Source organism: Theropithecus gelada, chromosome 11 (assembly GCF_003255815.1).
Source record: "Theropithecus gelada isolate Dixy chromosome 11, Tgel_1.0, whole genome shotgun sequence".
In the NCBI taxonomy this organism is placed as follows: Eukaryota; Metazoa; Chordata; class Mammalia; order Primates; family Cercopithecidae; genus Theropithecus; species Theropithecus gelada.
The window spans coordinates 92,979,140-92,993,452 of NC_037679.1; the positions used below are offsets into that span (position 1 = coordinate 92,979,140).

At 54.7% G+C, this 14,313-nt stretch overlaps 1 protein-coding gene across 1 annotated transcript in view; it reads left to right on the top strand.

The window, feature by feature from the left end:
- The window catches only part of TNRC18 (trinucleotide repeat containing 18), a 78,426-nt gene that overhangs the window by 26,657 nt on the left and 37,456 nt on the right, over nucleotides 1–14,313 (top strand). Inside the window, exons 13-14 of the mRNA XM_025402862.1 lie at nucleotides 2,968–3,243; nucleotides 9,231–9,479. Of these exons, the coding sequence (XP_025258647.1) occupies nucleotides 2,968–3,243; nucleotides 9,231–9,479 (525 nt within the window). The remainder of the gene's footprint in view (nucleotides 1–2,967; nucleotides 3,244–9,230; nucleotides 9,480–14,313) is intronic.

Here is a 14,313-nt window from a genome sequence, read left to right on the forward strand (position 1 = left end):
GCCTCAGCCTCCCGAGTAGCTGGGACTACAGGCGCCCGCCACCTCGCCCGGCTAGATTTTTGTATTTTTTAGTAGAGACGGGGTTTCACCGTGTTAGCCAGGGTGGTCTTGATCTCCTGACCTTGTGATCTGCCCATCTCGGCCTCCCAAAGTGCTGGGATTACAGGCTTGAGCCACCGCGCCCGGCCTAAAGTGTGTTTTCTTAAGGAAAGAAAATAAAAAGTGTTTGCTTTATGGGGCTGTTGGGGGGCCTTAAGTGAGCTCATGTGGGCAGAGAGCGGAATGTGGCACTTGGCACAGGATTAAGCTGCTGGTTTTTTTGGGGTACATGTGTTTTTCCTGGGCTAGCAGGTCACCAGGACTGATGCTCCCCATGGGTGTGAGTTAAGCTGCTGACTCGTGCCTTCTGTGCTGAGGACGTATGAGAGTGTCGTGGCTTCCGTGCCTCTCTGATTGGGATGGGTGTGATCAGAGAAGTACAGCACAGGCTCCTGGCCAGTGTGCGTGGGCACAAGCAGGGAGGGACAGTGCCAGAGACTCATCACTCTGAGGGGGGGAAGGGAGGGGCTTTCTTTGGCTCTCTCAATCTCTGCTCATTTTGGAAAAGTAAAGGGGGTTCAGCAAAGTGGGGGGAGATTGCTGTTCTTTTGATCTTCTGAGGGAGTGGGGTCGGTGGATGCAGTCTGGGTGGAAGCTGGAAGAATTCCCCACTTTCAGGCGGATGTGGATGGAGTCCAACCGAAGGTCAGAGATGAGCTCTGTCCCTGAGGTCTCTGGGGTGCTCCAAGCTGGTGTGTTCACTCTTGGCGCGTGTGAGGGAATGTTCGTTTTATTTATTTATTATTATTATTATTTTGAGATGGAGTTTCACTCTTGTTGCCCAGTCTGGAGTGCAATGGCATGATCTTGGCTCACTGCAACCTCCGCCTCCTAGGTTCAAGTGATTGTCCTGCGTCAGCCTCCTGAGTAGCTGGGGTTACAGGCACGCACCACCATGCCTAGCTAATTTTGTAATTTTTAATAGAGACAGGGTTTCATCACACTGGCCAGGCTGGTCTTGAGCTCCTGACCTCAGGTGATCCACCTGCCTCAGCCTCCCAAAGAGGCGTGAGCTGCCGTGCCTGGTCTGGGAATGGTCAGCTGGGCACCCTCACTTCATCTTGCCTTTGTTGAAAACTCCACTGTCCCGGATGAGAGAAACAGACTAATGTAGCAGTGAGGAATTCAGCGGGCCTGGCTCCAGTGGGATGGTGGCTGTGGGATTCATCTGGCTCTGCAGAGCGCTCCTCTATTTTTTATAATCTGCTTTTCTGCACTTCTGGGTCAGAGAGAGTGCAGGGTCCACAAGCAGGTAGGGGTGTGTCCGGCAGGGAGGCGCTGAGCTGGACGAGGTCGAAGCGAGAACGGTTTCCTCTTGCTTTTTCAGTTTCGATTGTAGGGGTCGGTGGCATGCCCTGTGGGTTTTTGTTTTTTGGTTCCTTTTTGTTTGTTTGTTTGTTTTTAGATGATGTCTTGCTCTGTTGCTCAGGCTAGAGTGCAGTGGTGTGATCTTGGCCTCACTGCAACCTCCACCTCCCGGATTCAAGTGATCCTCCCACCTCAGCCTCCTGAGTAGCTGGGATTACAGGCGCCGACCACCACAATACAATACAAATAGAAAATACAACAGTTTTTGTATTTTTTTAAAACACAGATGAGATTTCGCCTTGTTGGCCAGGCTAGTCTCGAACTCCTGGCCTCATGTGTGCTGTCCGCTTCAGCCTCCCAAAGTGGTGGGATTATAGATGCAAGCCACCATGCCCAACCTCCCTGTGGGTTCTTGTAGGAGGCCAAGTTGATTGTCACCCACTGGTCTCTCCAGCCTGGGACACAGCCTTGGGAGGGACAGATTGGAGCATACAAGAGAGAGCGTGCTTTGACTGGTAGATGGGCAGGGGCTGGTAGCCTGGCGGGACTGGACCTTGTCCCACCCCAGAGTTGCCGGACCATCCTGAGGTTGGGGTCTTGCTGGAGTGAAAGCTTAGGTGTTGGTGGGAGCAGTCAGAGGAATGCCTGCCGTGGACGCGTGCATGTGGTTTCTCTTGGAGGTGGCAGGTGCTGCCAGAACTGTAGCTGTGTTGGTTCACGTTCCCCCCATTGGGAGTGGATTTCAGCAGATCAAGGGATTATTCTGTCTCTGGAATCCCTGTCTTCCCATCTTGCCCAGTATGAGAAACAAATCAAAATGGCATGAGCATGGCGGGGACCAGAGCAATGCCTGCTTCGCAGGCTCCCCTCCCAAAGTTGGCTGGTTGTCTCTCCGGAAGGTTTGAAGACTCCTGTCCTCCATTGTATAGTGAGGCTGGAGGCTTCGGGGAAGCCAGCAGTGGTGTGTCGGCGCACCGGCTTGTACAAAGAAGGGCAAGGGAATAGCTAGCGGTAACAGCATTTGCCCATTTCCATGGCTTAAACACCCTTACCGTGGCCTGTCTCGTGCTGCCATTAGGAGGCCGCTGGGAGGGGCATTGGGAAGAGAACGCGTGATCTGCTCTCATGAGCCCTTCCCCTCCTGAGTCAGGTCCTCTGCGGTTGTCGCCCTTGGGTCATTGTAATCCCATGGGACAGGCAGTGACCACCGTGACCAGGGGACAGTCCTTCCTGAGCATAGGGCTCCTCTCATCCCCTGGTGCCCGGAAAGGCTGGAGTGACTGGTGGGTGAGGCTGGAAGCATCCAGTCTAGGAAGGGCCTGGGTCCAGCACTCGGAAGATGCCGTGCAATGGCCGAGGCACCCGGAGCAAGGAAGAAGCCTGGACTGGGAGGGGAGCTGGTGACATTGGGCAAGGCCTTCCCACGGCTGCCTACTAGGTATTCAGACCTGTTTGTTCTGGCACCTTCCAGTGCGTTCTCAGAACCATTAAAACCAATACAATGACACCAGCTCCCGCTGCCCTGTGACTTATCTCTATTAAAAACTACTTTGACTGCAGATACGGACTCAGAGGAAGACGAAGAATTCCTGAAGGACGAGTGGCCCGCCCAAGGCCCCTCCAGCTCCAAACTGACGCCTTCTCTCCTGTGTGGCATGGTGGCAAAGAACAGCAAGGCGGCTGGCGGCCCCAAGCTGACCAAGAGGGGCCTGGTGGCCCCCCGGACTCTGAAACCCAAGCCGGCCACCAGCAGGAAGCAGCCGTTTTGTTTGCTGCTTCGAGAGGCCGAGGCGCGTTCCTCCTTCAGCGACTCCTCGGAGGAATCGTTTGACCAAGGTTACTAGCTCCAAACACAAAATATCTTCCGTGTTTCCTAGCGAGAGAGTGCGTGCGAGTGAGCGAGAGGGAAGCGAGTGGGCGCACGGGAGAGATGGCGGGTGAGGAGGCCCGTGCGGATGGCCGCGAGAAGGCTGCCATCTGGGTTCTTGGCAGCGTAGCCTGCTGTTAATCAGCTGAATGGTTTTGATTTTTGCTTTGATTTGTACTGTATCATTGTGATAATATCACCGGCTGGCTCTTTTTGAGCTCTTATATGGACTGCTTTTGAGTCTGCGTTTTTCTCCACTTTCCCTCTTCCCTGCCCTCCTCCCCCTCCCCCCGAGTTTCCCCCAACTCCTGCACTCACCTTTTCTGCCCACCCAGAGACCCCAGGCTTGGGTCGGGTTCTCTTTGGGCAAGGGTTTGGTGGAGGCTTCCCAAGGAACATTTTGTAAATGGAATTCTGTCGTGTGGGCGTGTGACTTGATGTTTGTACTGCGATTTTGGTAATACCAAGCTTTATTAAACATATCGAGTTCATTTTTAACTAAACCTGTGTGCCTTGTCTCTCTTGCTGTGTCCTTACTAGACATTAGGTTGACGCTTCCCTCTCATTTTGTTTCTCCCCCACCTCCTCCCCTCCCTCCTCCCCACCCAGAAGGAGTAGGGACGGGACCGTGCCACCTGCCGCTTGCCTGTGTTATTCAAATATCCCTGGTAGCGATTGGCATTCATTTCATTTTTCAGGTTTAAAATCAAGCGCCTTCACCTCCAGCATCATCATGTTTTTTAGTTGCTTGTTTTGTCTTTTATTTTCTTAAAGCTCTGTTGTTACTTGCCAGTGGTTAAAAACTATTATTTATAAACACTTGGCTTCTCATGTGTATTTCTGTTTTGAAGGGCGTGTAGGCAGCGCAGGGCCCAGGGCCTTTGACACCCCCGGTCTCTGTCATTCAGTACGAAAGCGGCTCTGTTGCCGTGTCTAGGGACAGAATGTCATGCTTTGTTTGGAGAGAGGCTGCCCTGGTCTCAGCCCGGGGTCCTCAGCCACCTCGGTTCTCAAAAGAGAGCCGCCTGGGCCCTGAGAACCCACTGGCCTTGCCGTCTCCAGTGTCAGAACTGTGCTTCTGAGATGAGACATGTGTGAGCCTTTCAGGCCCTTCAACCAGAAATGCCCCAAGAAAGGAAAGCAGGTGAAGCTCTGACATTTTTTCCTAGCCCTGGTTTTAGGATTTGCTTCAGGGCAAACTCCCCCTAGGGCCAGCTGAGGGGATCCCCCAGGCCCTGGGTAGCCACACCTGAATGTCAGCTACTCCCTGAGGAAAGCCTGGGGAGGGATGTCATCATGTCCCTGGGTCTGACCTGGCTCGGGCACCCCGGGACCTGAACGCTGTCCCCCCACCCCGCCCTGTTTTTCCAGCCCTGCTCTCGAATTCCTGGTCTACCACCTCCCCTCCCAGACCTCCCCTCCAAATTGGCAGAGATCCATTTGGGTGACCAGGAGGTGGTATGGCAAGGAGTACGATGCCCCAGGGCCCATGTTCCCCTGGGCTGCTACTACCCCTCTGAGCGAACGCCGCCCGGGCCAAGAAGAAAGGCCCGTGACCCACTGGCCAGCCTCATTTTCTGAGGCCTCCCCCTGCCCTGGCCGTCCGTGGATGAGTCGGGTTAGTTTATGATTCCCTTGTCCCTCCCCAGCCTCCTCCCTCTCCCCCATCTCCCCCATGGGCTGGACCGCACACCCCCACCCCACGCCTCCTTAAAGCCATGGTTCCCACTTCCAAGTTTTTGAGCCCTCCTGCCCTAGCTCAGACCCCACAGAGAAGCAGGCAGCCCCCTAGGCCTCTTAGGAAGGGGCTCCAGGCTGGATGCCGCAGTGCCAAGTGGACAGGACCCAGATAGGGGAGTGCGGGGGGCGAGGGGAGGCTGGGGAGGTCCAGGCTCCTCAGTGCCCCCCTCCACCCCCGCCAGTCCACCATTGAGCAGGTCTTGAAAGGGATATTTGGGTAATAGGGCCTCGCTGACCTGGTACTAAACTCCATAACTGGCTTGGCTTTTCTAGTGTGTCTGCTTCTTCCAGCAGCCCGACCATCCCTCCACCCTTGACCCCTCCCCATGATGCTTTGAATGTCTGTTTTGGTCTCTTGCATTTGCTCTCACGCTGCACTCTGGACGCAAAGCGAAGGCTGGGAGTAGGGCAGACGGCGCAGCGGGTCACTGAGCTTGGGTGCGAGCCTGGCTCGTTGCTCCGTAGGTAGGCAAAACGCTTTTCTTTCTGTCCTCCGTGCACCTCCCTCCTCGGGGTTCGCCCCCACCGGGTCTGGCAGCAGCAGATCGCTCTGACATTTACCACCAACCTGTCACCGCCAACCCCATGTCCTGAGCCAAGATCTTTTTTTGTTGTTGTTTTTTTCTTTAAATCATAATAAAAAAAAGTTTTTCTGCATTTCCTTGGGTTACTTTGATGGGACTTTTTTTCCCCCCCTCCCTGTCCCCAACCCTTGGCAGGCTTTGTTGCCTCAGGTGTGGATAACTCCAGAAAGATTTTCTTGGTCCTGAGAGCCCCTCTGCTCCCCGGCCTGCCGCGGACGCTAGCGGAGTGTGCCCCAGACCCCGCAGGGGCAGCAGGCGTGGCCTTGTCAAGCACGCAGGGAGGCGGGAGGGGCTCCCATGCCAGCATGCAGGCATCGAGCTGCTCCCAGCTTTCTGGGCTCTGGTGTGGACGTTGTGGGTGTCCAGAAACCCAGAGCTTGCCCTCCCGCCGCAGCCCCTGCTGGTTGAGAATTCCTCTGGATGGGAAAGATTTCTGGAGTCTGCGCACCTAAGTGGCAAGAAGGGAAGATCCCTGGCCTCATGTCCAACCCTCCGCCCCCACCCCCTAACCAGCACCCCCCGGCACCACCCTGCTCAAATTGGCCCACCCCAGGGAGACCCGATGTGGGGGACCCAGGCGCTGTCGAAAGTCTGCCTACACTTAGCCTGCTTTGCCGCTGTGGCCCACTGGGGCGGAGACAGAGCCATGTGACGCCTGCAATGTGAATGATCGCAAGTGTGCACTGCCTGCCTGCCTGCCCCCGCCTGCCCGGCTGGCCTCTCCAGCCTGCTTCATCCATCGCTCCGGGGGCCAGTCTCCCCTCTCACCCTCTTAACAAACCTCCTCCCTCTCCCTCTGGCTCCTCCCTCCCTCCCTCCCTCTACCCCTCTGCGGACTCCTCAGACTCATCACCGTCCTCTGTGAGGTGGCCCAGCAGAAATCCGGGCTCCCTCCAATACACGAGTAGACAGACAGAACCTCTGCCCTCATTGGCACCCCTGGGGCCACCGCTTTTGGCCACAAGTTGCTTAAGCAAGCAGGCGGCTTGGGGCATTGGCAGGAGACTGTGGAGTTGGCTGTCCGTCTTCCCCGTCCGTCTCCCCGAGCCTAGACTGCTCCCCATCCTGGAGAGAGAGGGTCTGGCATCTGCCTCTTCTTGCTGGAAGGGGTCACCTTCCAGCCCTGTGGCACCCAGAGTCACCTTCCCGCTCCCAGCACTCTGGTCCGCGAGGCAGACAGTCACCTGCTTGTGGGTGACACTTTGGATGTGGCATCCCAGGGTGGAGTTTGCTCTCTGAGGCCTCCCACCTGCCCGTCCTTGGAAGTAAGTCTCTGCCTCAAGACAGTGTCTCTTTTTGGTGGGGGAGATTTTGGTTTGTGTGCAGGGAGCCTCTTGTCTGCCAGCTGCCTTTGTCCTGCGAGCCTGGGCTGGGCTCTGGGGGCTGCAAACTCTCAGGCAGGCAGGGAGGGTTACCGGATAATGCTCATCTTAAGTCACCAACCAGAGAGACAGGCTGGGGCTTCTTTATTTTTTTTAAGTTTTTATTATTATTTTTTGAGATGGAGTCTCGCTCTGTCACCCAGGCTGGAGTGCAGTGGTGCGATCGCGGCTCCCTATGACCTCTGCCTCCCGGGTTCGAGTGATTCTTCTGCCTCAGCCTCCCGAGTAGCAGGGATTACAGGTGCCCGCCACCACGCCTGATTGATTTTTGTATTTTTAGTAGAAATGGAGTTTCACCAGGTTGGCCAGGCTGATCTCGATCTCCTGACATCGTGATCCACCTGCCTTAGCCTCCCAAAGTGCTGGGATGACAGGCATGAGCCACTGCGCTGGCCTATTTATTTTTGAGACAGGGTCTCGCTGTGTTACCCAGGCTGGACTCCAGTGGTGCCACCGTAACTCACAGCAGCCTTGGACTCCTGAGCTCAAGTGATCCTCCCGCTTCTGCCTCCGGAGTTGCTGGGACAGCAGGTGTGTGCCACCATGCCTGGCTAATTTTTAAAATTTTTTGGGGGGGCCGGGGACGCTCACGCCTGTCATCCCAGCACTTTTGGGAGGCTGAGGTGGGCGGATCATGAGGTCAGCAGATGGAGACCATTCCTGGCTAACACGGTGAAACCCCATCTCTACTAAAAATACAAAAAAAAATTAGCTGGGCGTGGTGGCATGCGCCTATAGTCCCAGCTACTCGGGAGGCTGAGGCAGGAGAATGGCGTTAACTTGGGAGGCGGAGCTTGCAGTGAGCGAGATCGAGCCACTGCACTCCAGCCTGGGTGACAGTGAAAGACTCTGTCTCAAAAAAAAAAAATTTTTTTTTGGTAGAGACAAGGTTTGCTCTGTCGCCCAGGCTGGTCTCGAACTCCCAGCCTCGAGATCTTCCCGCCTCAGCCTCTCAAAGTCCTGGGATTACAGGAGTGAGCCACCTTGCCCAGCCCTGGGGCTTCTTTAGACAGTCTGCCAGCTCTGGGTTCGAGCCTGCTCTTCTACTGCCCAACTGCTTAACCCCGTTGGGCCTCAGTCTACCCCTGCCCTTCCTGGGCATCCCATGAGTGAAGTCACAGCTGGCTTTAGCTCCCTGGGCACGGGGACAGCACAGTTCCTGCCTGCAAGTCACAGGGGTGGCCCTGTTTCTGTTTGGTCGTCTTTAAGCTTGCAAATCGCTTCCTCCTCCATGCAAATGATTCTCTTTGGACCCTGCCCTTGGCTGAGCCAGTGGGCTGGGGAGGGTCACCCCTTGCTTGCTGCAGGTGAGAAAACAGAGGCTCAGAGAGGGCCAAGCACTTGCCCAGCCTCCTCAGAATGGGGGATTGCTAGGAGTCAACTTAATTTTTCAAAATTAAGTTTTCTAAAAAATTAGACACGGGGACTCTCTACATTGCCCAGGCTGGTCTGAAACTCCTGGGCTCAAGTGATCCTCCTGCCTCGGCCTCCCAAAGCATTGGGATTACAGGCGTGAGCCACTGCGCCCGGTCAGGAGTCAACTTTATTTTATTTTATTTTTTTGAGACCAAGTCTCACTCTTGTCACCCAGGCTGGAGTGCAGGGGCGTGATCTTGGCTCACTGCAATCTCCACCTCCCGGGTTCAAGCGATGCCAGGAGTCAACTTTAGACTCCAGATCCCTTCTCAGGGCTGAAACCATGGGGGTCCCCTGGCCCCCAGGAAGAGTCTGAACTCCACCTTCTCCTGCCACCAGCCTCCAGGACTCAGCTGGTAAAGCTGCCGCGGGCACCTGTGCCCAGAACCCCTGGCCTGAGCCCCCAGGGCCCTCTTCCCTGCTCACCTCCCTCCGCTTCCTCTTTCCTTCTCCTCTCCTGCCTCTGTGTTGTGTGTTGGGGCGTGTGTGCGTGTGACCGTGGAGAGCGCTGTCTCCAGTCCTTGTCCGTGTGTCTGGCCCCTGCCACAGCACAGGTGCATGTTGGTGCCCTTCACAGAAGCCCACCCTGACACACAAGGCCGCTGCCCACCTCTGGGCTTTCCGGGATGCCCGCATTGGGCTCAGCTGGCTGGGGGCATTGGGCCATCGGGTGGGGGGAACCGTGGGCTGGGTCTGCATCCATCCCCGGCAGCCCCCTGCTGAGGACTGAGGGGCTAGGCTGGAGCCCAGAGGCCACTCCAGGCCAGGGGGTGGTGGGGGGCGGCCCTCGCCAAGGCTAAGGCTCTGACTCGGTCCCTGTTTTCTGCACGCCAGATGAGAGCTCGGAGGAGGAGGACGAGGAGGAGGAGCTCGAGGAGGAGGATGAGGCCAGCGGCAGCGGCTATAGGCTGGGTGCCCGGGAGCGGGCCCTGTCGCCGGGCCTGGAGGAGAGTGGGCTGGGCCTGCTGGCACGCTTCGCCGCCAGCGCCCTCCCCAGCCCCACGGTGGGCCCGTCCCTGTCTGTGGTACAGCTGGAGGCCAAGCAGAAGGCCCGGAAGAAAGAGGAGCGGCAGAGCCTGCTCGGTGAGTGGCAGCAGGTGGGCTGTGGTAGGGGGGCGCACGCCATCGCCCCATCCCACAGGTGAGGAAACTGAGGCTCAGAGATGCAGGTGCAGAGCTGGGAACGGGCAGAACCCCAACCTCGTGGGCCAGCCCCATCCTGATCAGGGATACTGGTGACAGGGGCCCCAGCCTGCTATCTCCAAGGAGCGGACTCCTCGCCTTGCAAAGGGCGACCTCCTTCACTCTCATGCTTCCAGCAAACACGGTCCTGTTTGGGGCACTTGGGGGGCTGCGGGAGCTCCATGGAGGCCCCTGACCCAGCCTGGGGTTTGTGGGGGCCATTCCAGGTTGGTGACACCCAGTCTGGCCCGTGAGAGAGATGTGGGTGCTAGCTGAGACACAGGTGCAGGCGAAGGAACAGCCACGCCGTGGTAGGAAGAAGACAGCGTGCGTCTCGTTCAGGCTTTGCGAGGTGGTGGGGGTGCAGGCTGTGCCACGGGAGAATGGGTGGGACAGGCCTCATATGGCCTGGGCTTGAGCCTGGAGGAGTCAGGTGGGGTGGGCAGGCGCCAGGCTCTCTTCGACTTGCCCGCAATCCAGATAGGTAAACCGAGGCAGCATGCGCTTACCCCGGTCCATGTCCTTCATGTCTCTGCATCTCTGATTGTTTCCCTGCGTCAGGGCCCTGCCTTCTTGGGACCCTCTCGTGGACCCTCCCTATTCTCACCAGGCTGAGTGCCCTCACATGGATGCAGCTCACCTGCAGCTGGGGTTGGTGCCAGAGATGGAGATGGTCATGCATGTGTTCAGGCTCTGAGTTCCCCTGGCCCCAGCAGGGAAGGGTCCTTCTGACCCCTCAGGCGTCCTTTTCTGAGCCGCAGTAGGGGTAGGTATGAGGCCCTCCTGTCGGGCTGGGACAGGAAAACAGGCATTGCTTCCCCTGAAGGCCACCCAGCTGCCCCTGGCTTCATGTCCTCTGTAGGTTCATGTAGCAAAGCCCCACCCCTGACCTCCAGTGTCTCTTGGAACCCCATTTGTGGCACCCATGCCAGGCTCCAGGCCCTGCCTTCCCCTCCTGCCTCTCACTCCCACACCCTGCCATTGTTTGCTGGGCTCCAGGCCTGGCTCTCCTATAAAGAGGCACCAGGGCCCCCTACAAGGCTACCTATTCTTTGGTATTCTTCATACAGAAGCAGCTGGAGGGCATCTTCAGAGTGCACGCTTGGCCAGGCCACTCTTCTGCCCAGAACCTCCAAATGGCTTCCCGCTGCCCTCTGATCAGTGCTATCTGTCTGACTCACCACCATCAGACTGACTGCTTGGACAACATTATCCTGTCCACAGCCGCTACATGCACCAGCCAGGCTAGTACCCTCAGGCATTTACACTTGCTATTAATACAGCCCCAAATGTCCATTTCACCCAAACCATCCAAAGTATTGGCATATGGTCCAAATTATTCCTTTATTCTACATTGACTGTCTGAAGGGTCTGTAGTGATGTCTCCTTTTTCATTGCTGATACGGATTGTTTCTTCTTACTCTATTGCTTGGTCAGTCTGCCTAGACGTGATCAGTTTCATTGGCTTCTACTCTTTGTTATTTTCTTCCTTCTCATTCCTTTGGGTCCACACGCATGTCTTGGAGTTACTGCAGGATTGCTTCCCAACCATAAAGCGAATATCACAGTAAAGCAAGTCACATGAATGTTTTGGTTTCCCAGTGCATATCGAAGTTATGTTTAAACTATACTGTTGTCTATTAAGTGTGTAGTAGAATTATGTCTGAGAAAACGATGTACACACCTTAATTAAAAAACAGGTTATTGGCCATGCATGGTGGCTCACACCTATAATCTCGGCACTTTGGGAGGCCAAGGTAGGAGGATTGCTTGAGCTCAGTAGTTCAAGACCAGCCTGGGCAGCAGAGCAAGAACCCATCTCTACAAAAAAATAAACAGAAAAATTAGCCAGGCATGCACCTCTGGTCCCAGATACTTGGGAGGCTGATGCAGTGGGATCACTGGAGCTTGGGAGGTCGAGGCTGCAGTGAGCCGAGATTGCGCCACTGCACTCAAACCTAGGCAACAAAATGAGACCCTGCCTCAAAAATAAAAGACCAGGCAAGGCACAGTGGCTCACGCCTGTAACCCCAGCACTTTGGGAGTCCGAGGCAGGCAGATCACGAGGTCGGGAGATTGAGACCATCCTGGTTAATATGGTGAAACCCCATCTCTACTAAAAATTACAAAAAATTAGCCAGGCGTGGTGGCGGGCGCCTGTAGCCCCAGCTACTCGGGAGGCTGAGGCAGGAGAATGGCGTGAAGCTGGGAGGCGGAACTTGCAGTGAGCCGAGATCACGCCACTGCACTCCAGCCTGGGTGACAGAGCAAGACTCTATCTCAAAAATAAATAAATAAATAAATAAAAATAAAAGACCAAACAAAAAGCATATGTTTACACTATCCTGTAGTCTCTTAAGTGTGCAATAGTATTGTCTTTTTTTTTTTTTTTTTTGAGATCGAGTCTCGCTTTGTCACCCAGGCTGAAATGTAGTTGCGCAATCTCTGCTCACTGCAATCTCCACCTCCTGGGTTCAAGTGATTCTCCTGTCTCAGGCTCCTGAGTAACTGGGATTACAAGCACACACCACTACGCCTGGCTAATTTTTGTATTTTTATTTATTTATTTATTTATTTTTTGAGACAGAGTCTCGCTGTATCGCCCAGGCTGGAGTGCAGTGGCACAATCTCGGCTCACTGCAAGCTCCGCCTCCCAGGTTCACACCATTCTCCTGCCTCAGCCTCCCGAGTAGCTGGGACTACAGGTGCCCACTACCACGCCCGGCTAATTTTTTGTATTTTTAGTAGAGATGGGGTTTCACCGTGTTAGCCAGGATGGTCTCAATCTCCTGACGTCGTGATCCGCCTGTCTCGGCCTCCCAAAGTGCTGGGATTACAGGAGTGAGCCACTGCGCCCGGCCTGTATTTTTAATAGAGACAGGATTTCCCCATGTTGACCAGACTGATCTCGAACTCCTGACCTCAGGTGATTGCCCACCTCGGCCTCGCAAAGTGCTGGGATTCCAGGCATAAGCCACCGCGCCCGGCTGTCATAGCATTATGTCTAAGAAAACACTGTACATACCTTAATTTAAAAATAGTTTATTGCCGAAAATGCTAATGATCATCCGAGCCTTTAGTGAGCTGTAATCTTTTTGCTGGTGGAGGGCCTTGCCTCGATGCTGATGGCTGCTGACTGATTAGGGTGGTGGTTGCTGAAGGTTGGGGTGGCCGTGGCAATTTCTTCAAATGAGATAACAGCAAAGTTTGCTGCATCGATTGACTCTTTCAGGGAAGATTTTTCTGTAATATGCAATACTGTTTGATAGCGTTTTACCTACAGGACTTCTTTCAACATTGGAGGCAGTCGTCTGAAACCCTGCCCCTGCTTTATCGTCTAAGCTTATGCAGTATTCTAAATGCTTTGTCATTTCAACAGTGTTCACAGCGTCTTCACCAGGAGTGGATGCCATCTCAAGAAATCACTTTGTTTGCTCCTCCATAAAAAGTAGCTCCTCATCTTTTCTTTTTTTTTTTTTTTTTTTTTTTTTTTGAGACGGAGTCTCGCTCTGTAGCCCAGGCTGGAGTGCAGTGGCCGGATCTCAGCTCACTGCAAGCTCCGCCTCCTGGGTTCACGGCATTCTCCAGCCTCAGCCTCCCGAGTAGCTGGGACTACAGGCGCCCGCCACCTCGCCCGGCTATTTTTTGTATTTCTTAGTAGAGACGGGGTTTCACCGTGTTAGCCAGGATGGTCTCGATCTCCTGACCTCGTGATCTGCCCATCTCAGCCTCCCAAAGTGCTGGGATTACAGGCTTGAGCCACCGCGCCCGGCCGCTCCTCATCTTTTCAAATTGATCATGACATTGCAACAATTCAGTCCCATCTCCAGGCTTCATTCTAACCTGAGTTCTCTTGCTGTTTCCACCACGTCTGCAGTAACTTCCTCCAGTGAAGGCTTGCGCCTTTCATAGTTGTCCACGAGGGTTGGAATCAACTTCTTTTTTTTTTTTGAAATTGAGTCTCGCTGTGTCGCCCAGGCTGGAATGCAGCGTTGTGATCTCGGCTCACTGCAACTTCCGCCTCCCTTGTTCAAGCGATTCTTGTGCCTCAGCCTCCCGAGTAGCTGGGATTACAGGTGCCTGCCACCATGCCCGGCTGATTTTTGTATTTTTAGTAGAGACAGGGTTTTGCCATGTCGGCCAGGCTGGTCTGGAACTCCTGGCCTCAAATGATCCACCTGCGTTGGCCTCCCAAAGTGCTGGGGTTACAGGCGTGAGCCACTGCACCTGGCCTAGAATAGTGAATTCTTTCCAGAAGGTTTTCCATTTACTTTGCCCAGATCCATCAGAGGAATCATCATCCGTGGCAGCTATAGCCTTACAAATTATATTCCTTAAGTAACGAGACTTAAAAGTCAAAATTACTCCTTGATCTATGGGCTACAGAATGGGCGCTGGGCTAGCAGGCATGGAACCAACATTCATCTCCTTGTACATCTCCCTCAGAGCTCTTGGATGACAAGGTACATTGTCAATGAGCAGTAATATTTTGAAATGAATTTTTTTTCCTGAACAATAGGTCTCAACAGCAGGCTTAAAATATTCAGTAAATCATGCTGTGAACTGAGGTGCCGTTACCAAGGCTTTGTTGTTGCCTTTTTTTTTTTTTTTTTTTCTTTCTGAGACGGAGTCTCGCTCTGTCACCCAGGCTGGCGTGCAGTGGCGCGATCTCGGCTCACTACAAGCTCCGCCTCCTGGGTTCATGCCATTCTCCTGCCTCAGCCTCCCGAGTAGC